This window comes from Haemaphysalis longicornis, unplaced genomic scaffold (genome assembly GCF_048455015.1).
Source record: "Haemaphysalis longicornis isolate Haplotype H1 unplaced genomic scaffold, Haemaphysalis longicornis Haplotype H1 scaffold_1, whole genome shotgun sequence".
In the NCBI taxonomy this organism is placed as follows: Eukaryota; Metazoa; Arthropoda; class Arachnida; order Ixodida; family Ixodidae; genus Haemaphysalis; species Haemaphysalis longicornis.
The window spans coordinates 300,776,293-300,800,800 of record NW_027526203.1 but is presented as its reverse complement, the minus strand read 5'-3'; the positions used below and the strand labels follow the sequence as shown (position 1 = coordinate 300,800,800).

The window sequence follows — 24,508 nt, the reverse complement described above, 5'->3', positions numbered from 1 at the left end:
TGGGTAAACGTTTACAGACCAGTAAAATGATAACACGGCTGCTCTGACTGGATTGCTGTCAGCACATCACCCTCAGATGTAAGTAACATGCATGTAAGTAACATGAATGCAATATTTAGAAAGGGTAATTTGGCATCCGATACTTGGGATATCTCCCTCTGCGAGTGCCGCACCCCCTTCCCTCCTTTCTCCACACCCACCCACTTGGAACAGGCCCTGCGGAGTTCGACCCTGGAGACCCATGGACGGCCTCGTCTCCAAGGCCAAACAGGTCGCGGAGGTCCTCTCGGCCCCGCCACCCCGTCCCCTTCACTCAGCCGTGAATATGTAGTTTCTCCCTCCCTCTCTCCCTCCCTCTCTGTCTCTCAGTATTAGCGCAAAACCTTCCATTTAATTTGTCAGCTGTTGGTGTTTAAGTTATGATGGGCTGTAAATGAGCGATATTGTGGACTTAGCACGCAACTTGAAACGAAATGTTGGTTATTGAAGGGAAATAAGTATATCCTGGTATATCTGATCTATGTTAACAGGATTAATGCCCGATTGTCACCACGGGAGCTGAACTTTTTTGCGCATTTTTAGCGCGCTCATTCTAGAGCAGTTACAAGGGCGAAGACATGCAGTCACTACGAAGTGCCACTTGGCGGAATTGCAAGGACCACACAGGGAAGGGGAAACTGTCCGGCTACTCGATAGCTTTGACAGGGAGTGAGGGGGTACGGAGGAGAGGGGCGTCCGTTGAGCTGCTTGTCCATGCTCCGGCATCTCGCAGCGTGGCCGGTCGATTTCGGAAGGCGGCACCGTGCTTGCTCCATTTCTGCGCTAACGATATACCGTTCAGTCAACAAAGATATTACTTGCACTCAGAGAGAGGTTTGTCCAGTCCACTGCGTGTCGTGGACACGGACATGTATGTGTTTGTGAACAGACCCGAGCACATCGATAGGATGGTGGCAGCACAGCTGTTCTTCGTGGCTGCAATAGTCGCACGTGACGCTGCCAGCCATCTTCGTGCTAAGGAGTGTGATTTTACGAATACAACTTGCTGCCTTAACCATTGCAGAATGCTCGGGGTGGGTGCAGAATGCCACAGAACGCCGCAGCCTGCATGACACTTAAAGCGAGGAGCGCGGTGCCCAGAGGAGTCCATGTAAAGGGTGGCAAAGACAAAAAGAAAGCAAGAGAGAGAGAGAGAGAGAGAGAGAGAGAGAGAGAGAGAGAGAGAGAGAGAGAGAGAGAGACGAGAATAAGACACTTTCTATGGCGATTAGCATTGTTGAACTACTTACTCCAGTTTCAGTCCGGCCGGTATCGGTCTGTATAACAGCTTTCCCGAATCTCTCTGAGCACCCAAAAGCCTCTGACAAGACGACGGCATCCTTCAAGGAGAAAAGATGGCTTTATTGCGCCTCTCGGAGACCACCGTCAGTCTGCGTCCATGACCGAACATGAAGACGGGGAAAATGAAAGGCGCGAGCCAGGTGCATACCCGAAGCATGCAGGGCAGTCCCAGTGACCCCATTCGGTGTCACTTCTTTTTCCGCTAAAGTTAGCAGCCCCAATTCGAGAGAGAGAGAGAGAGAGAGAGAGAGAGAGAGAGAGAGAGAGAGAGAGAGAGAGAGAGAGAGAGAGAGAGAGAGAGAGAGAGAGAGAGAGATGAGAGAGAGGAGAGAGGAGAGAGAGAGAGAGAGAGAGAGAGAGAGAGAGAGAGATTGGAGCATGAGCTGAAAACGAGGTGTGACCAGTACTTGAGGGTGCCGGTGACCTGAGCTGCTCATTCAGCAGTTCCTCGCTGGACTTGAGGGTCCGAGCTGCCTAACACCGCCGCCCACTGCTCCTCAGAAGAGATGAGAGGGAATGAGTTGTGAGGGCATTGAAAAGTGGCATGAGATGCTGTTTCGGGGGGCTCCGCAGTCGTGGCATTGGGGAGAAGCAAATAAAGAGGGACACATTGCATGTAGTCTGGCACGGCAGGGAAGGGTATTGGTTTGGATAATGCACCAGTATCGTTTCTCTGTGATAGACAGTGACCAGTGGGGAGAAGGGTAGCGCTGGTGAGGGAGGCGTTAGTGGCAGGTAATTTCCTGGAAAGTCAAAAAGGCTGTCCCGGGTTGACTGGTCTCTATGGGAGGGGGTCTGACTTGACCCAGCTCAAACGGCTAGCTCTCGAGCTGCAAGGTTAGCCGATTCATTTCCTTCCAGCCCCGCATGAACAGGAAAATCAGCTCCGCGTGGGAGGCGGGAGGATTTCAAAGAAGAATTTTGAGAGATTGCGGGGAAATATTACTCCGGGTAAAATTTTGAAGCCGTTTTCGAATCAGAGATAAAAAATTGTTGGGGTAGGCCGATGAGTGAGCGCAAGTAACAAGGCCGTCTCTTCCGCAGTGGCAGGGCAGCGCGTCAGGATAGTTAGTGACTAGTAGGGGGTGCTTTAGGATCGACGATTGCGGTGACTGCATAAGCGTCGTGGTGACGATAACTAGCAGCGTCCATATATTTGATGGTCCGGCCCATGGTGTATTTACGGGCAAGGACGCGTGCACGATGTCCACGGCGTTTAACATCGTGCTCCGGGTGCATATTACGAGGAATTGTCCGAGGGACTAGGAGATTGTGTAAGTCGGCAGGAATGCGTACTCTCTCGTCAGTAAAGGTCGGTGCACAAAGCCCGAGCGAATGTAACATTGATCTACCGGCAGGGGTGGTAGAAAGGAGGGAAAGTTGAATCATAGAGTGGATTTCCGTGACCTCTTCAGCTGTTATACATGCCTAGGCGTTCCAGTTTGGCAGTGGAAGTGATTTGAGGGATTTTTTGGATTGGATTGAAAAGCGTTTATTGAGCATAAAAGTGGGCGGCTTTGAAGAGCAATTTTGGAGATTTTTCAGGTGAGGAAATTGACCTTATATAGTCCTATTTTGATTGGATTAAGATATGAGATGGAGTATGTGATGCGACTTATCACGAAGGCACGAGTTAGTCGGAGACGCTCGAATTAGGTCATTCCCTTGTTGCGGGCTGTTATGCGACGGTGAGGCCCATAGTTTTATTGATATGAGAGGTAAGTTGGGAGATGTATCGGGTATTGGCTCTGTTGCGTTTTAAGAGCAAGCCTAGTACTTCAACTATAGAGACACTTGGGACGGGATTATTCTGAATTTTTATACCTGCAGTCAAACCCGATTATAACAAACCCGGATAGAGCGAATTATGCTATACATCGAACAAAGAAAGATCAGTTACGAAAATACACGCGAAACATATCCCTTATAACGAAGTTCACATCTGATATATCGAACTCTGCGCGCCTAGAATTGCCGCCAAAATGCATGGTCTCGGAGCGGCGATTGAGATGTTGAGCCTCCCATGGAGCGACATGACTCCCGGCACTTTCCGTAACTGTTTCCGACGCGCCTGACTCACAATTAAACCCTCCCAGTCAGCGAGTCCGGACCAAGAAGGAAGAATCGATGAACTGTGAGAAGAGCTCGCCAACGTTCCCGATGTTGTGCTGAAAGGAGTGCCCTTCGAGGATTGCCTGAGTGTCAACGGTTACGTTGCCATCACTGTGAGCCCCTCGGACGCTGACACCATCACCGATGTCATGGCTGCTGAGCCACTGAGCCGCCGCGGCGGACTTGTATAGTTCTTCCGTTGTTATGAAGGCGGTCTTGTCGTGGTGGCTGTCATCTGCTTCGATGTGCCAATACCCGCTCGTAAATTTCTCCGATTGGAAATAACTAAGGTGACGAAGCCTGTCGGGGGAGTCATCAATCTCGGGCAATGGGTACACGTTTTTATTGGTGACTTCAGCAGGCTTCTTATAGTCGACTCACAACTTCTATGAGCCATCCTTCTTTTTACAGCGAAGATGTGTATGTCAACTAGCCCCGCCCTCAGCAGTTCACATTCCAGTGAACACATCCCATCCAGAGCACATCCAGAGTTCACATCCCCGTTGCGGTTCACTTGCTGTTTACTTGCGATGTACTGAAAGTTCCTTTGTCAGTATTTCAGACACTAGTTCGCACACAAGCACCACAGTGGGGCCCACACTTGTACATTCCATGGCCCACCATGACCACATGCCAACGAACGCAAATAATGGGAGACACTCGCCTTTGTACCCAAAGGTAAACTGCCTATCATGCTGTAACAGAAGCTCTACTTCTCAAGAAGACAGCGTTAAAACCACCAAGCTGCGCTACTCGGATATCACACGCCTTACGACAGCTGAACGCAACCAACATATGCACGACAGAACTTTCCCTTAGGCACGACCTTTCTGTTATAAATAGCCCTAACTCACCTCCGACATTCGAAAACAGTATAGGTAGGAGTTGGATCGACGTAACCATTTTAGGGCAAGCGTTATTACCAGAAGTTATTCACTGGGAAGTACTCGAAGAATACAACAGCAGCGACCACAAATTTATTAGTTTACTTTTATACGATATCTTTAACAAACCCAAGTACCGTCTCACCCTGAAAGGTGAGAAACATGTCCTAGAAGATTTAAAAAAGGACACTTGGTTCGAAACCGCTAGAAACGGGATTAAAACAACAGAAGAAATCGAAAATGCTGTGAACACATTGTATGATAAAATAGAAAAATTAGTAAGTAAACATAGCAAAAAAGTTAAACCATCCCACACGCAACCAAAACCGTGGTGGACAGTTGAACTTGAAATCGAGAGAAAGCGAGTAAGAGCACTAAGAAGGAGGTATCAAAAATCGCGAGGAGAAATCAGGGAACAATTTAAGCGCGAGTACTATAATGAACACAAAGCTTACAATGATAACTTAGCCACAGCAAAAAGAAAAAGTTGGGAACAACTTCGTTCACAAGTTCATAAAAATCCATTCACTTTACCGTATAAATTACCCAGAGGAACAGTAAACCAGCCAATCATCATTTCAAGCTTAGAAAAAGAAAGTGGAGGAAAAACAAAATCAACCGAAGAAACAGTTGAGCATATATTAAGAGAGTTATACGATGTCGACAAGGTTTGTGACGAAGAAGAAATTCTTCTTGAAAGCGATAGCGATGAAGCTGTTATTACTGAAAATGAAATTAACGCAGTCATTTCTGAATTACGCAGAAATTTAGCTCCTGGACCAGATGGCCTACGAGCCATGTTTGTACAATGTCTATATAATTACCAAAAATTATTCTTTCTTGATCTTTGCAATGCATGTATCAAAACAGGATACATTCCATCACGGTGGAAGGAATTAAATGTAATCCTAATACCAAAATCAGGAGATAACCAAGGAGCCAACAAATATAGACCCATAGCGGTCAACTCTATACTAGGAAAAATACTTGAAAAAATAATTAAAGACAGAATATATTACGTCTTAACCAAGAAAAAACTCCAAAGTACAAAACAGTTCGGATTTACCCATAACACGTCGGCAACCATCGCCTTAAACGAGTTAAAAAAGAAAATTGCTCAAGCAAGATTAGATAAAGCGGTATGTGTTGTCATTTTTTTAGACATAAAGAACGCATTTAGCTGTATCAAATCATCTGTCATTGTAAACTTTCTAAAAAAATCAGGGTGTCCGAAAAACCTAATCATTTCGACTCATAACTTTTTTAAAAATAGAAAAATTATCTATAACATGGAGAAATCAAGAATTCAACTCTATCTTAAGTCAGGCTCTCCGCAGGGGTCACCTTTAAGTCCATTACTCTGGAACATAACAATTTTAGATCTCCTAAACAGCAAATTTCCTAGCGATGTATATATTCAGGCTTTTGCCGACGACATAACCTTAGTAATAAGAGGCAATTCAAGAAATAATATCGAACAAAAGGCAACCGAAGCGCTCAAAATAGTAGAAAACTGGGGAATAGACAAATAACTTACATTTAACACAACAAAATCAAAATTCACTGTAATAGGGGACAAGTACATTAAAAGACCTCCCATTATCAAACTAGGAAACAAAAATCTTTAATTCTGTAAAGAAATTAAAATATTAGGCGTCTATATAGACAACAAGCTCAGTTTTATCCCTCATATTAACTATGTAAAGGAAAAAGTAAACCAAATAATAAACAGCCTAGGAAAATTTACAGCATACAATTGGGGGCTTACCAGCAAACACCTACAACAAATTTATATCAGAGCTATAGAAAGAATCATAGTTTATGCCGCTCCAATTTGGTATAAAAAACAGGTACTAATAAGAAAAAAACTAAGAAGTATTCAAAGTACAAGCCTCCTTAAAGTTACCAAAGCATTTAAAACAGTATCCAATCCGGCCTTAAACATCATAGCTAATGTCCCACCAATTCATCTGACGATCGAAAAAGAAATCGAAACATTTAACATACTTTTCGCCGGAAAAATGTTCATCTGGAAAAACCGCGCTTTTACGGGAGACCAAATAAGTAACAAAGCAGATACATGGCAGCTGCATCCAGCAGATAAGATATCTTTCGCCTATCTTACCCAACCAATTTCGCAGACAGACGTTGTAGTATTTACAGACGGCTCGCAAGATAAAACCGACATAGGAGCAGCTTTTATAATCCTAGACAAATCCGGCAAAATAGTAGAAACCAAACAATACAAACTTCCGGAGTACAGCAATAACTTTGAGGCAGAAGGAATCGCGATTTTAAAAGCACTTGAATACCTCCAAACTAGCTTCAAAGGTAACGTACAGTTGTATACTGATAGCCTATCAACCCTAAAAGCAATTAGCAATCCAAATAATCGGAACCCAAATATATTTAGAATTAAAGAAATGCTAAACAAAATAGCAAAACAGGTCAAAATAACGGTAACTTACATTAAAGGTCACAGAGGCAATCTCGGTAACGAAATAGCGGACGAAATGGCTAAAAAAGCAACAAAATATGGCGAAAAAATTGACTGGCCTATTTCACTACAATTTATCAAAAAACAGCTCAATATTAACCTAAGAAAACATTGGAATGTTGAGTGGCAACAAGAAGGAAATGAAAGCTACACATTCCAATAGATAAAGAATATTTACAAAATTACGGACCACTTTCCCACCAATTATTACACGTCACAGTTTATCACTGGACACGGTAGATTTCCGTTTTATTTTCATAGGTTCGCCATTGCAAATAATAACATATGTAAATGTAACCTACCAGCAGACAGTTTTGATCACTATTTACAGGACTACCCAATAACAAACAAACACAGAGAACAACTTCTTGATATCCATAGAAATTATCTCGTAAGAAGGAAACCGGAGCTAATAAAACATACAAAAACATTAAAAATTTTAGAAGAAATGACAATACTAGTTAACGCTAATATTCAACAATACTAACCCCTCAAATATTTTGTCACATTTCACTCACACGCAGAAACAAAGTCAGCGGCAAATAACGCGATAATAGCCTTTAGATCTTTTGTATTTACCATTGTTCTTTAGTAAGTCATTTTCTGCGTAATTATCTTGTTTAATTACCTTTTTACGTTTTTTTTTTATTTTAAATTCATACATCCATTTTCAATGTATTTAATTTACCCGTTATACCTCGGTGGAACGGGAAGGGTTTCAGTTCTTGAGCCCGTTTTAATAAAGTACAGGTAAAACTAGCAATAATCCTCATCTTAGCGATCCCTACACACCCAGAGTAAAACAAGCTAACAACTGAGTGCGCCAAACAACACTGACCCTTCCTGTCTAGCACTGCACACTATATAGTACAAACACCCCTTTCCACGGCGGCACACACCGACCGTCGCATGGAAGCTGATCCCGTTTCATGCACCACCAGCTGATTCTAAACAAACCCTGGTGTAGCTCGCGGTATCCTGTGCTACCGAGAGAAAAGGAACACCCTACCCGGCGGTAAAGCGTACGACGATATCGCACCTGCGGTGCCACACCTGTCGCCGCCTTCCGCGTTCTCGGGCCCGTCGCAATTGACCTACGCGCAAGACGCCGCGGGCCGCCTGTACATTCATGCTTCGTGCACGCAAGCTCAAGAATTAGGTGGACCGTTTGTTGGCATGTAGTCATGGTGGACCCGGAGAAAACAAATCAGGGCCCACCTGTGTTCACTCCCTGGTCCGGCCGGGTCACAGTGTCGCTGATTCAGCAGCTCATAGACCCGATGCACCGCTCTTGCCGCTGGGATGGGGCCATGCTCCCGGAGCCTCGCCGCCTTGAGCCGGATCTCACGAGTCCTCCCGCCGAGGTGTCGCCTCGTTGAATCGCGGCTGCCACCGCCCTAAGCCGCAGCTCACAAGGCCTCCCGGTGAGGTGTCGCCTCGTTTAATCGCGGCTGCCACCGCCCTCAGCCGGAGCTCACGAGGCCTCCCGCCGAGGTGTCGCCTCGTTGAATCGCGTTGAATCGTCAACCTTGAACGACTGAGCCACTTCCCAACGTCGGCAAGCCATAATACAGGCGTGCGCGCTGTCCGAGAGGGCACTCCGCGCCGAAACTGTTTTCACTGCTGCGCACCCATCCGCCGTTCACTGAGACCTCCCGTTCGAGCTGACCGCATACCAACGCAACAAAGATACTCGGGGTAAGCACCCCCGTCTTTTGCCACACAAAAGAAAGGAGCAGAAAGCATGCACTCGGCGGCCCCCAACTTCGCGTCCCTGCGGTTGCATGAAAGGAACGCAGCATGACAGCTACAGGTGGAGGCAACGCCGATACATGAGCCACCGGCGGCTTTCATTAATAAAAATGAGGAGCCCGAACTTAACAGCGCCATTATCAGTAGCTTACTTTTAACTCGCTAAGAGACAGACGTGTGTCGCCACTCGGCGGAATTAATGAATACAATCGTTATTCAATAACAGGTGCTGCTGTTTTTGAATACCCTCCACCCGCCCGATGGAGGGGATCCCCAGTCTGGGATCCCCTGGTTGTGGCTGGCTGTGCGGGCCCTGTTCACCAGGTCAGGCTGGATCACAGAGGCCTGGCTGGCCAACCGCCCCGTGAACAGTTGAATAAGGAATTGAAGATTGCTAGTAGGCTTGGTGTTTTTTGGCGCTCCCATACCTGATGGTATAGGGTACAGAGTGCAGGGGAGTAACTGAAGGCGACTTGATATTCGATTGGATATATGGCATGGAAGAAGAGCGGTGATAAACGCAGCGTCGGAGCGTACAGAAGCGCGAATTGGCGCGAAAACGAAACACCGCTGCCGCAGAATGGGCAGCCTTCTCCACTGCTGCCTCAAATTCCGCCTCCTCAAGTAGCTGCGTATATCTCACGGATAAACAGAAACTTGCCCGCTTGAAACGCCGACGTAAGCCAATAATTCTTGTTTATTTTGAAGGGCTTTCGCAGCGGCATTTTCGCCGTTGTATTTCACGTCTAAGCACGCGCACACCACCGGTTGCCAGTTTATGCATGCACGGGGGGTGGGGTGGAGGGAGGGGGGCGTGCCCGGGCATCTTGGCTTCATTCCCTCACCGATGAAATGCCCGTAAGGCTAGTTTGAAATACAAACGTGGACGTCTCACAGCCTAATGCGACTTTCTGCTGTCCACCATGGTCGAGTAGCTTGGGTCACGGTGTAAGATATACTTTTAGGTGTGGACACAGCAGCCCAAAAATCTGCCAAATAGAGTTGGTGGCGCCGTGGCGCCGCTCGTGGACCTTTGATTGAAAGGACATCTGGTGGCAGAACTCTTAACTAAGCTTTGAAGCGACCGAGGCTTCAAGTGACATGAACAACGACTGTCTGAAGCCAGGTGTTTCGCAGGCACCAGCGGCATGCGTGTAAAACAACATTGTTTGTTTGAGCTCACCGTGTGAGCTCACACAACGTGATCTTAACGCGTAATTTATTGCATTGTTTAAACAGCTGCGAGATTTCGGGCGTCCTTCGTGCATGGACTTACCCCAGTTGTGCAACGTCATTTACTACGAAGAAACATCAGCGTATTCGCCGCCAGTTTAATTAATTTCACAAACTGCCTACTTTCCCTGTATGTCGGGGCGTTGTTCCGGCAGCGGACGCTTTCTTTTGCCGCTGCTTGTACAGAGTAGCTTGGGGGCTGTAGCCCACGGTAAAGTCGACGGCACTGCATCGTGTGCGAGCTCGCACCTCTTCGACATTCAGTAGTATACATCCCCTCGAAGCACCAAAAAGAACCGTTTCGCACAACCGCACTCTCAGAAAAATGCCGACCGCAAGTAGCATCCTTTTCTGCTGGGGATGGCTGCAGAGCACGCATTCATTCGTTTAGGATCGCAGGTAACGTTGTTAATTACTGTCATGTTTTCTTGCCATCTGTTGCAGTACGTACTCAATAAAACATTTGCACCCCATTTTTTCTTTGCGCAAGCATAAAAATCGCAGCATAAAATCTCCTTTGTGTGAGCGCTCAACGGCTACCGCGGCACACATTCCCTTCGGTTTAGTGTTTTATATCTTCTTTTGATTGTTACTGACTCAAAAGACAGGCTTAGAACACGTTGAAACACTGGGGCGAGCGCAAAGGCTTTCGCACGGCTTTCTTCAAATTATCGTCTGCACCCCCGGCCGGCGGAACCAGCCAAGCTGCGGCGAGCAGAAATCGAGCAGGCGACAGGTTACGGAAGCTGCTGAAAAGGCCCGACAAGGAGCCGAAGGGATCCGAACACCTCCGAGTGGGCGGCGCTCGGGCAGCTTCTTTTCTCTGCCGCTGGAGGGCGCTGCAATCAGCGGTCTCAGCGGTGCCAGTTTGGCGACTTTATCAAAACGAAGAGCACACGTTCGTTTTGTCAGCTGTGCCCTCACCTAATAATATATCTTACACCGTGGCTTGGGTTGATGTGTTAGACAGAGGGTAAGATGCCTACTATGCAGGAGAGAAACGGACGGCCTATATCAGCCGCTAGAACAATGCTCGAATCCTTCCAAGTTTTATTCAGCTAACTGGCTGGGAAGAAAGCTCAATGGCAAAAAACAAATGTGTTTTGTTTCGTGCACTCCTTGGACTGCGCCCTTGACAGAGTGCACGGGTACTGAATTTTTACCCAAACGACGAGCGATGTCCATGGGCTTTCGAGACAGCTCGATGACATCATCTCGCAACTTGTGCACTATTTCGCTACGAATAGCTGCGCGTTCCTTGGCAGAAACACGATAAGGGTTTTGGCGAAGGAGCCTCACGGCATCATCAGTATAGGATGAGTTGCGTTATTAGCGGCGTCTGTCGTACACGAGGTGTTGAAGAGAAACAGTAGTCAAATGCAACGAGCAGTGCGAAAAAGGTTTGTCACTCCATAAACGGCAAGCTGAAGCTGACTTCAGTGATCGGATCAGGACTAGTCTCGCCAGGTGGGGCGTCCTGTGAAGCAAAGGAATCTTCGCTACCAGCGATCTCTCGAAACAACTGCGGTACCGTTGAAGACGTGTACAGAGTCTCATTGCTGAAATTCGTCACTAGCAGTTGTGCTTGCCCATCAGTTAGGTGCAGCACTGCTCGAGCCACTGCGCTGTTGTGACCGAATAAAAGCGCATCGATACACTGCGATACCGACACCAGTGCAGTACATGTGGCAGTTAAGGAAACGAGCATGCATGACCGCGGTGGTTTAGTGACGTAATCGTCGATAAATCGCAACGATGCACGACGTTGTATGTCATTAAGCGCTCGCCTACGTCGAATTGCGAATACCTGCGTGGTTGCAGACGAACGTTTGAAAGCGAGGAAATAGGTGACAAGCGAAATAACAGGTAGGCTTCTCTCATGCTGCTACGGCTGCTGTTTTCGAGTTTCTAAACAAATGCAGTATTCACACTAAAAAACAGCGCAGGGACAAGGACAAGTGAAAAACTAGAGCGCTGAGTAACACCCAACTAGCCCAACGTCAAGCCTTAGTAAACAAATACAGAAACAGCTGTTGGGGCTCATCTGTGTTTTTTTTTTGTACTAGAAGCTATCTGTTGTTGAACTTCTCCAAGACAGAGAAATTTTTGTAGTTTCATTCGTGGATGCCAACCTTTTTCACACTGGAGCATGCAAGTCAGAACAACAAAGATTCACTTAGGCTCGATTCATTTTATCTTACGTGTTTGAATACAAGCATAGGCTGCGTCCGCCAAGCAAATTCGAAAACGCATGCCATTATTTGAAATTAGCAAAAAGTATAAAAGTGTAAACATTCTCTTAAATACACAGATGTCGGTATCAAATTGAAGATTTTATATATAGAGAGAAAAATGAGGTTGATATTCGTAATTACAAGCTCATATGGTACATATGAGTTGTGATTTACCCAGTTTAAGTGAAATGTTATTTTGTTACATGGGTGAATACAGCCTGAAATGAAACATAAAAAGGCCGGGACGTAAAGAAGAAACACGGCAATTCCATTCTTGCGCTGACGACAGCTTGGCGCAATGAATAAAACACGCAATGATAATTAGTATACTCGTTAAAAAGTTAACTATATACTGAACTACAGGAAGGAGGTATCAAATCAGAGGTCTTGGATACGGGAGTATAGCACAGAAAATTGAAATAATATAATGACTATCAGAAGTTATAGTTGTAGGAAAAGTACAACGTAATGTCGCATAAACGAATAATAGTACGGAAATGAAGTTGCCAGAAAAGTCCAATGGGTGGAGCCAACAAAAATGTGTAATGCTGCTGGGACTTCTTTCAAACGTACTAGTAAAATGTATGAATGCTAGTGAAACATCCAAGAAACAATTATGATGCATTTAAACGGATTGCGGTGTGCCTCTAGTGCGGTCTGCGCTTTCCTGGGAAATGGAAGAAATGCTGTTTACTCTTATTTTCCGAAGAGGTTGAATTTTTAAATAAGAGCTTACTTAGTACTTTTAACAAAAAAAAAACTACAAATTCTGGAGTAAACTAACCTTATATAATATAGAAAGACGTATGTTTGCTGCGCAGTGCTGTTATGGGGGAAGGGAGCTGCAGAGGAAAGAAAACTCCTAGAAATACACGTACACACTTTCGCACGCCCACGCACCAGCAGATCGGAAGCCAGACAGGTGCATTGGCTGCTGCGTGCGGCGACTTCCTGGAATCAACGCTCGACGCGTTCGCGGGACGAAGGCATTGCAAATGGGCGGCAGACGGGCTTACTCTTGCGTCATGCTGTTCTCGTCAAGTGTCGTTCCACTTCTTTTTTGCTCCGCGCCCTATTGTTTTGAGTTGCTGTCAGCGCTAAGCGGGTGAAGAGGGGTAGTTGGCAAAGGCCACTGTTGTCTCGCCCCCCCCCCCCCCCCCTTCCCTCACCCTTACACACACACTTTGGGAGAGACAGCACTGAAAGAAAGACAGCGAAAACAAAGGAAACCATCCGTGCCATGCGCTGTGAAGCCTAACTAATGCCCTAAGCAAAGGAACAAGAGGTCTTCCCCTTGGGAGTCGTCCTTCTTGGCTCTCGAGGGCTAGCACCTCCGTGTGCGACGTTTCTTCATCTGCGTCTGACTGTTTCCCATGTGTCCTCTGTGTGCGTGCGTGAACGGTGCCTAAACCCCTGCAGGTGGACATTTAGGATGCCGAAAAATGACGAACATTCAAAGGTACCGCTGACCGGAGTGATCGGTAAAGCAGAGTTTTTTCACAAGTTTCACTATGTACGCATTGTGTGGGTGGCTAACCTGCACCGAAGAACGCAGCCAGTGTCGCGCATGTTGCGCGCCAATGAGCGCTTTCTTTTCCAGGTCTCTCATCGAGCTCTCCAAAGCGAGGTGTAGCACACTTAAGAGCGTAGAGCGAGAAATTTTGAAATTTCGTAGTCAACTGGTGGTTTAGATGGCGTGCGAATACTGGTATACATTCCGGCTTCACCACGTTATGGGCTGGAGCCAGTGTACACCCGGTTTTCACCTGCGCACTTGTGAACTGCACCGTTCTATTTTTCTTTGTGTGCAAGTAACCTCCTACTTCGAATTTTGTTTGCAAACTGACATATCGTTTAACCTGCAGTCGACCGGGTAGCAGCCTACTGCAACAGTTGCTGGTCATTGCGGAAGCAATGTTTTACATGCAAGTAAAGGTACAGTTTTTCTCGAGAGTAATTACTGCTCTTCGGTCAATAAGGTGACTAGTACTGGTTTAAACTATCGTTTTTTATTATATGCAAATTCTCCGATTGCAGCTAACCTCGTTCGATCACATTCCATATCGCCCCATAAGTTCGCAATACCTTTAATTTGGGATGGTTGAAACGACGTGAAATTAGGGGTCGTACGCACTTTAAGTCACACTCCCGTAGGCTGGGGTGGTAGAGCTATTGAAGAGCGATACGCGAAGTTATATATTACTGACGATACTATGCAGGGGAGTTTCCAAGTCCTTGCTGTTTTAAAAAAAAAAACTTTTTGCTGAGCTAGCTGGTACATACCTAAAGAAGGCAGAAAACGTGGCGCAAAATAGACGGGAACGAAGACACGAAAGGACAGATGCAGGCGCCTGTATCTGTCGTTTCTTGTCTTCTTCGTGCACGTCTACTTTGCGCCACGTTTTCATCGTTCTTGCTGTTTTCCTTAATGTAATGATGGCGATTACGCCAGTCGACCCAATTTTTGTAGAATTTTGAAACTCGATAATGAGGAGGGAATGTTACCTGCTACGTTCAGGCTCAAAACAGTGAAATGGTGAGGCATTTGTCCATTCGCACTGGGTTCTGCTCCGAAAATTGGGGGTTGGATTTCCGGACCGACGTGAATTGCAGCTTGGTTAAGAATGTCGGTCTGGTTTTCTGGGATGCTCTGAACCAATAAGTACATCAGCTGTCACATTAGGATTTTATATGGGGACATCTCATTTATGAAGCACTATCCACTGTTTTTCGTTTTGCGTTAGTGCTACGGACAGGTCCTGAACATTGCATTTATGCTCGCTGTTGGTCAAAACAAGCTTTTTGGTACGGTTTCTGGCGCAGCACTCCGTGTGGGGGGACTGTGTGGGTGGAGAAAGGGGCTCCGGGCCAGCCGGAGGTCTTTAAACGCTGTTTTCCAAAGGCAGTAGCGATAGCTCTTGTGCGTATGCAATAGACTTTTTTAAAGTTGGGCAGTTTGTCTTGTCTTTTTATCGCGTTGCCACCATGCGCTCAAAACGTCTCTGTCTCGCGCTGTTCCTGCTTAATAAGTGTGTTTGTGTTATTTTACAAGTGTTCGTAGCTAAATTCTTTCCAATTCCCCTTAGGATAGTGTTGACAATTTCACTTGCAGAATCGAGTTTATTCAGTGTAAAGCAGCGTTTAAAACATTTGACATGTTTGGGAAAAAAAAATGTGAGATACACGTGAATTTCCTTTTTCCCTTTACGCTATGCTTTCTGGTAACCATTATATTCGGGAGTGTAAATGCATCGGCTGGTTTCTTAATTAGCAAGGACTTATACTTGCACAATTTATCCCTTTTATGCCATCAACCTGGTAATGGGGATATCTTCGGATTATAATAAACCACTTTGCATGGCATGTATGGATTACGAAAAGACTTTCATTCAGTAGATACCGCTGCTGTTCTGGGGCGTTGAGAGGAGAGGCGAGTATTGGGCTCTTCAAGGACATATTCAAGAAATGTGCAAGCACTACGACACTTCGTAGGATGAGTGGGAAGGTTCCTATGAGGAAGGGTATCAGGCAAGAGGACACCATCTCACTTAAAAATAATTTAAGGCATGCCTGTAGTGGGGATTTGGGAAGCTTGATCCCGAGAAGTCAGGGATAAGAATCAAATCAGAATATTTTAGTCACTTGGCTGACATTACTTCGCGCAATAAATCAGGATAAAACCCGTAAAGAATGCTTCAGGAACTGCACTTAGAAAACTGAGTCATAGGGTTAAAGGTAACTATGAAAAAGGCGAAAGTAATGTTAAATATACTTAGAAAGCGTCCTCTTCAACTCGGGCAGCGAAGCATTAGAACAGCCAACTGAATATTACTGTCCAGGGCAAGTTGTTAGTGCCGAGAGAAAAGACTAGAAAGAAACTAAACGTAGAAGCACTATGGCCTGGGGAGCATTCGGCAAGCACTGCGAAATATGGAACAGTAGACTGTCTCTGTAACTGAAAAGAAATGCATAGGACCAATTCACACTCTCAGTAATGAATAATAGAGCTTGGGGACTAGGAAATTACTAAGCTCCTTGAAATAACACTTAAGTGTGCCTAATGACCCACGTAGAGAGGGATGATAGGAATAATGTATCGGAAAAGCAAGCGAACGTCTTGGATTATGGGGAAAACTTGGATGGAAGGCATCCTAGCTTTAACACAAGAGAAAAGAGATATAGGTCTGGTGCTGTAATGCGGATAACTGGCAACTGGTGGACCACCAGAGCAATGGAATGGCTACCAGAGCGTTTGACTGAACTTGTAGACTAAGGCAAAGTACTTAACCGATTTGGGAACGAAAACACTCCTTACCTCCTGTCGGAGGGAGGCAGCGGGTTTGGTAATGTTTCCTAACTGAAATTTGTGCAGGGTGCATTCAGCGAATGTTGTCAGCTACAATTATTAATTCGAAAGAATTAAATGGCTCATTGATGAAAAACGCCGGCGTCATCAGCGTCGGAAGCAGTGAAACGACTCTTCTTTTATTTGAGTGATTGGGGGGTTTAACGCACCGACGCTACTAAGGCGATGAGACGCGCCATAGTGGAGGGCTCCGGATTAATTTTGACCACCTGGGGATCAATAACGTGCGCCGTAATCTTGAACAAGCGGGCGTTTTCAGTGCAAAGCACTTTAGGCGCTCGCCTTGTCGTCGTAGCTCGCTCGCTGGACCCAAGTAGACCAACAAAGCGTCCCGTGGTAACACTGTCGTTCGCGGCGTACCCAGGAGGCTTCGAAAGCCAAGCGGTTTATATAGTCATAAGCGTTAAAAACTCGTGAAACGCTGGCGCTTGTCCTGCATCTCCCCGTTGTTTAGCGCAAAGAAAACTACAGGTACATTTGAGGCAAAATATACGTAATTAACCGGCAGCGGACACGTTCATTTATTCAGCAAAGCTCGTTGGGTTGGTTTTTATGATAGTAAGCTAAAAAAGTGGCCGCGAAAGAAAACAATGGCGCGTTCGGAATGACGCAGAAAGGCTCCACGCGCAAGAAGAAGACGGTGCGTTCGAAATGCCGCAGAAAGGCTCCAGCCGCGCAAGAAAAAAATGGCGAGTTCGAAATAACGCAGCAAGGCTCCAACCGCACAAGAAAAAAATTACGCGTTCGAAATGATGCAAAAGAGCTCCAGCTTACAAAATTAAACAAATAACAAAAAGAACAGAACTCCCGCTGGCGCAGTTTCAGGCAGGGGCGCGCCAGCACTGCGAAGGCGGGAAATTTGAATTAAATGGGGTTGTAGCAGTGCGCGGATAACAGCGGCACAGCCCATCGTGGCGAATCACTGCTCTGCACTTCCGACGGCTTTCACAATGAGTGGAACGGATTTAATTTTTGCTTTTCAACCCAATAAGAAAAGCGGCCGCCGCGGCCGGGAATTCATCCCGCGTCCTCGTGCTCAGTAGCGCAACGCCTTAGACATTGAGCCACCGCGGCGGGTAAACGACTCCTCTATGGAGCATTTGACTGCACAAGGCGTTCCACAGCACACGCTCAAATTCTGCAGTAGCGACAGGTGGCCGACTACTCCCGCACCCCGGAGATGAGGTAAGGCAGTGGAATAAGCCAGCCAAGCGAGCTAACGGCCGGGCTGGCTGCGTAATCCACCATTGTCGTCAACTCTCCCGGCAGGAACGAGCAGCGGAGACATAACGAAGCAATTCGAAAGCGTAAGGCTTACGAAGGTGTCAGGAGCGCGGCATAAGGACGTGAGGCAAAAGCGGAGCATCTGATGCGTTGAATTGGACATTACTGCTTCCGCATTTAGAACCATTGAGAAGTGCTTAGCTGTCCTAAAACATTTCTTACGGTTACGTGTGCGTACCTTACTGTTGTTCTTTTTGTACAAATGCTGAAATGAACTACGCGAATTATGTTTCACCATTAACACTCCGGGACGTCAGAAGCAGTAGTGCAGGAAAGTGGTGGGAATTTCAGGCGTGCGGAATTTCCGGCATCCTGAAAACCGCTGCTTCCAAGAGTGAATATACAGTCATCATCATCATCAGCCTATTTACGCCAACTGCAGGGCAAAGGCATCTCCCATGGATCTCCAAATATCCCGGTCCTGTGCTAACGGCGACCAATTTATCCCCGCAAACTTCTTCATCTCATCTGCCCATCTAACGTTCTTCCGCCCCCTGCCACGGTTGCCTTCTCTAGGGATCCAATCTGCTACCCTTAATGACCATCGGTTATCTTGCCTTTTTATTACATGCCCTGCCCCTACTTGTTCATTCTTCTTAATTTCTACTAATATGTCCTTAACATGCGTTTGTTTTCTGATCCACTCCGCTCTCTTCTTGTCCTTTAATGTTACACCTGTCATCTTCCGTTCCATTGCTCGCTGAGTCGTCCTCAGTTTCAGTTGAACCCTCTTAGTGAGCCTCCAATTTTCTGCCCTGTAGGTGAGTACCGGTAAGATGCAGCTGTCATACACTTTCTTCTTCAGGGACAATGGTAGACTGCCATTCATTATCTGAGAATGCCTTCGGAATGCACTCCACCCCATTCTTATCTTTCAAATTATCTCTGCCTCATGGATGGAATCCGGTGCCACTACTCGGCCTTAGTAGATATATTCGCTTACCACTTCCAGTGCCTCGCCACCTATATCAAACCGCTGTGCTATCCCAAGGTTATTGAGCATAATTTAATTTTCGGAATTTCTTATTTTCAGGCCCAAGATTCTACTCTGTTTGTCTACTGCGATAATCATGCTTTGGAATTCGTCCTTCAAGTTACTTAGCAAAGCAACGTCATTCGCAAATTTGAGGTTATTGAGGTATTCTATCTCCATTAAGCCTTACACCCACCTGTTCCCAATCGAATGTTCTGAATACCTCTTGTACACGTGCCGTGAATTACATTGGAGAGATTGCGTCTCCTTGCCTGACGTCCTTCCTTATAGGTATTTTACTGCGCTCCTTATGTAGGACGATGGCTGCTGAGGGCCAATTGTAGATATCCTCTAGTATTTTAACGTAAGGCTCGTCTACATGCTGATTCCGCAATGCCTGAATTACAGCTAAGGTTTCGACCGAGTCAAATGCTTTCACATATTCTATGCAGGCTATAGGGGGGTTGACTATACTCTACGCATTTATCTATCACCTGATTGATCGTTTGAACATGGTCCATTGTTGAATAGCCTTTACGAAACCCTGCTTGTTCATTAGGTTGACTGAAATGTAAGGGGGCAGAAATTCTGTTAGCGATTACCTTGGTAAGTACCTTGTAAACGATTAACAGTAGGCTAATCGGCCTGCAATTTTTCAAGTCCTTTATGTCATCTTTCTTATGGATTAGAATAATGTTCGCGTTCTTCCAAGATTCCCGTACACTCGCAGTCATTAGGCATTGCGTATACAGGTTTGCCAGTTTTTTCGCTATTCTTCAAGAAATCTGCTGTTATTTGATCCTCACCAGGTGCTTTGCCCCCTTTCATTTCTTTCAAAGCCTTCTTTACTTCTTTTGTCGCTATTGGTGGGATGTCTATCTCCTCTGAACTACTTTCTCGTAAGGTATTATCCTGGATGTCCCGTCTACTGTACAGATCTCTATAGAACTCCTCGGCTACTATGACTATTTCATCCCTATTTGTGATGGCAGTGCCTTGCTTGTATTTAAGTGCATACATCTGATTTTTCCCCATGCCTAGACGCCTCTTCACTGCTTTCAGGCTGCCTCCGTTCTTTACAGCACGCTCAATCCTCTCCATATTACGCTTCCGTATGTCAGCTGTCTTACGCTTATTGATTAACTTCGAAAGCACCGCTCGTTCTATTCTGTCAGCTGGGGTGGATATTGTCGTGCTTTGCTGTTTCCTAAATAAATCTTTAGCCTCCTAGGAAAGTCTACCAGTATCCTGTCTAGCGATCGTACCTCCGACTTCTACTGCACACTCCGTGATAATGCGTGTAAGATTGTCACTGGCTTCCTGTGTCGTAAACTCTGTTTCCTCCGTTAGAGCTGAATATCGGTTCTGCAGCGCGATCCCGAATTTTTTCAACTTTACTTCTTACTGCTACCTCATGTATCGGCTTCTTTCGTACTAGCTTGTTGCGGTCTCTCCTCAAATCTATCCTAATTCGAGATCTTACCATACGGTGGCCACTACGCCTCACCCATCCACATCCTGCACGACGCCAGGGTTATCGCATAGTAGGAGGTCTATTCCATTTTTATGCCCCCATTCTGGCTCCTCCACGTCCACTTGCGGCTTTCCCGTTTGCAGAAGGGGGTATTCATGATCCGCAGATTATTCCATTCTGCGAACTCTACTAATAAGGTGCAGCGGGGGCGTAGAGGTAGATCATCCACCTCGCGGGCAGAAGGACCGTGGTTATAATCACGGCGCCGCACGATTCCCACCGCATTTTAAAAAGTCCGCGTGTTGATGGAATTGCAGATTGCGGGTTGGGCTGTGGCCTGATCCCGGCTACCATTGCCGGTAACGCACTCCCTTACCAGAGCATGATTGGCCACTTTGGTATAGTAATGGCCACAACGTCCCCTGAATACGCCAATCAACTCTGATATACAGTAAACTCCAGTAAACTCCCGTAAAGACAAACTCGAACGGACCGTGAAAAGTGGTTCGTATTATCGCAAATTCGTCTTAAGCAGACGTTTTTTACATTCTGCACGTTACGGGAGAGCAAAAGTGTTCGTCTTAACGATGAAATTCGTCTTAAATAAGTGCCTCTTAACGAGAGTCTTGTATTTACCGACTTGTAAGCTCTGCTATAGGCCAGTTGGTTGTAACCCTTTAGTGTCCGTTTAAGGTAATCGCAACTTGGAGCTACTTCGGACTACGAGAGTTTGTGTGACCAATCGAAAAGGCTCTAAGCCAGTTAACTTTTCATAACAACTGACAAAACGTATCGTCAATAATTGTGACCGACGAAAAAAAAAATAAACTCACCAGACTCCTCCTTACCAGCACCGGCCGACACGTCCTCCAGGTTCTCGGATACCCGACCCCACCTGCTTCACAAGCCCTTCAGCGCATTCCATCTTCAATCCGGTCCCACATTACTGTATCCAAAATTCCTAACAATATGCACCCAGAATTCAACCAAGGTAGAAGGCTCTCCCGGGTTAAGCATCTGCGTTCACAATTCCACTTTCATCCCGATACTCGCTACACCGACGCCGCCCTCTACCCCACACGCCAGGCTCATGCTCTGGCGGTTGTAAACTCAGAAGGCACACTTCTCACCTTTCTCACAACTCTCTCGACATCAACCACCACTGCCGAAGAAATTGCCATAGCCATCGCCGCTACAACTGGCTCCGAATACCTTACAATAATAACAGATTCCCAGCAAGCCTGTCGTAACATTCAACGTGGACGCATCTCACTTCCTGCATTACGCATACTCGCCTCAATCAATCCCCTCCCCGACCTGTACATCGTCTGGACCCCTGGCCACTCGTCCCTCGAGGGAAATGAGGCGGCTCACGCCGCTGCCCGCGCCCTTCCACACCGGGCATTTCCGTCAGGAACAGAACCTACGGTCCAGCCTCCTCCAACTCCCGCTGTTCCATCACGCTACCACGACATCCTGCACCATTATCGCAACGTTCGCCTCACTTTGCCTCAACCTCACCCTCAACTAACCAAGGAGGAAGCAGTCATCTGGCGTCGATTACAAACAAACACATATTACAACGCACCCATCCTCCACGCTATCTCCCCTACCCAATACACCCTCACCTGCCAATTCTGCCCCTCTCTTAATACTACCTACCACATGGTGTGGGCCTGTCAAAACACCCCATCGCTTGCCCCCAATCCCAGACCTTCCCCAGAGCAGTGGGAGGGCCTGCTGACCAGCTCCCGTCACGCTGACCAGATCTTTCTGGTCACCCGTGCCAGGGCTGCAGCCAAGGCCCAAGAGTACCTGGACTGAGGTGAACCCACCCCACCGAGTGACGGCTCAACCACCACCGTCTGCTCTAATAAATGTTTCTTCTCTCTCTCTGTCCGGAAATTTATACTTGATGATTAAAAAATATATTTTTTGAACGTGCTACAAAGATCAGAATTACATAACGGTGATAAAAATGCAGCAGTGGTAAAATGTCATGTACCACTAAAGCTTAAAAGAACAAAACAAAACGAAAACATCATTGCATGTTATCGCGAGTTTTGATTACTACGCCACTGAGTGCGTATTCGAACGCAAGTGTGTTTGCACAATTCACGCCTAATGTAATGGACTCAGTGCAGGAATTTCTCTGGCACCGTTCGTATCTTGTCTGACCAATATTACTAACGTGCATTGTGCAAGCCACCCTGCGAGTGTTAAGGCTGACAGCAATGTCCGAGCTCTTCAAACGAAGGTTTGAGGATCTTTGGCGCAGTCTGACGGCCGAGTTAACTGCATCACTGATCAGCAACGTGGGCGCGAACATTCTCAGTTGCACGTTTTTTTTTACTTATACCCACATGACGGAAACATGATGTCCCCAATTTAGCTCAGCATTGCTATATTGTGCATTATACAATGGTAACTCATTACAAAAAAAAAAAAGATACCTCGGGTTGAGACAGGGAGAGAAAACTTTATTTATAACCAACGACGGTTCGGATTACACGACTACAAGTAACAAAGAAAGCTGGAGGTGTTGGTAAGGGTTCATAGTGAAACGAAGCGCGAAGAAACGACGACAACCAGGAGTAAGAAATAAAACGGGACGGAGCTCTCCGTTCCTTTGTATTTGTTCCTCCTGGTTGTCGTTGTTTCTTCGCGCTTCCTTTCACTATGTACCCGACTACCGGTCGACTATATTGAATACTAAAGTCTGCTCTAAAAAGAAAGCACACGAAGCGTTTTCCTCCAGCAAATTGCATTGAATAAAAAAAAATCTTTACGCGGAAATACTCAGTTTACAGATCTTCCGTTGGCCGTGTGGGCATTGGGGCTATAACTGTTTATTTTAAAGACAAGATACAGTCGCAGTTGTCGAGAGATGACCATAAGATGCATTGCAAGATGTTGACCTTACAAGCACAAAAACAATAATGTACCTAATTGTTGCAGGCAAGAAACGTGGGTTGTAGAGCAGGATTTTGACAACTACGATACAGAGAAAAAAATCTTCGCACCTAAAAAACCCACTGTTTCCAGAAGCTACTGCAAGAAACGCATGTCACACAACCGAGCTGGTGCGCATGCGAAATTCGGAGATTTGTCTCAAGTAATTTGTGATTGGTCGTCTTTCTGGGCCTTTCTTGTTTCAAGTTGTATGGTCATGGCAGGCAAGATGAGCGCAATCACTACCATCCCTTTGACGTAATACGTGCGTAACGGGACAAATGAGCATGGGCCATCACTGGTTCACAGCATACTCACACAGCTACGTGAACAATCCTTCCGGCCGGTTATTTTTGTTTCTATAATATGCCTAATTGGGTAGCCAGCTATAATTTAAAACGAATTGTTCGTACGATAGAAATCGAAAACATTTCTTTACACAGTTATTAAAAGCAGAGGAGGGTAATAAAGTGCTTTGTTACAGACATAGACATCTTATTTCATGTTGCAGAGGAACATTCTCGAAAATCCTCAACACCTGGTGACCTTGGCCCAGTTTGGCGTTGCCAGTGGCCTGGCGAGCGTAATTTAGTGGGCGTCTACTTCCCTCCCTATTCCCCCTTTCCCCCTCCAGTGAACTTCGGTCTTCCCCTTCCTAATAAAATAATTTATCATCATCATTAGCTCAGAACACAGGGCGCTGAAGTGCAAATGCACCTGGGATTTGGAGGAGGAAAGCAAAAGGGTCTGTCCTTTCAACCAATATAGATGTACGTGCCGAGCGGCTCTTCATCCCTCTCTATGTATTCTTTCTCGATCAAGCTGTCTATGCAGTTCTTGACTACCCTTTTTGTGAGCAGGAACAGATGAGAAAACCGGGTAGTGACTTCAGCGAGCAATTGTTTGTGTTTCAGCTTCATTTCCGCCTTCATGTTGCGTGCTATGGCCGTCTGGATGGGAAACTTCCTTTCGTTGTAAATCTGCTTCTGGTCAGTCACCTCCTCAGTCCTGACCTCGTTCTTAAGGAGGTTCTTGATATTGACTCGTGCTGTTTTGTTGGTGCACTCTTTACAGAGGGCCACCAGAGTGTTAGGCTTACGGTGTTCTGTTTCCTCCGATGCCCAACCCCCTGATTCGAGTATCTGTCAGTTGAGAAGGAACTGGAGAACGTCCCGTAAGTTATCCATGTTGATGCTAGTTTCCTCTGGTTGCTGGAACGTGAATCTGTCGACAAAGTTGCACATCAGAAGAACAGCCATCTGGTAGGTGGAGACCGCCAGAGTGTACGGTTCCTGGAAACAGTTCACGACCACTACCCCGAAAGACCGGTTGTGGAGCCACTGCAGCTTTCTGTCGGTGTTCCCGTAGTAGTAGAAGGCCGTGAAGTTCTGAACCACTTGCTTAAG

The 24,508-nt window shown here is 46.2% G+C and overlaps 1 protein-coding gene across 2 annotated transcripts in view; it reads left to right on the top strand.

Moving 5' to 3' along the window:
• Positions 1–24,508, top strand: part of LOC144149208 (band 7 protein AGAP004871-like) — a 493,398-nt gene that overhangs the window by 93,113 nt on the left and 375,777 nt on the right. The window contains exon 1 of one of the 2 annotated variants that reach the window (XM_077680759.1): positions 13,351–13,534. The exons of the other annotated variant lie outside the window; for it this stretch is intronic. Coding sequence (XP_077536885.1) covers positions 13,486–13,534 — 49 coding nt within the window. The 5' untranslated portion in view covers positions 13,351–13,485. Of the gene's footprint in view, positions 1–13,350; positions 13,535–24,508 lie in introns of those variants that run through there. 2 annotated transcript variants of the gene reach the window in all.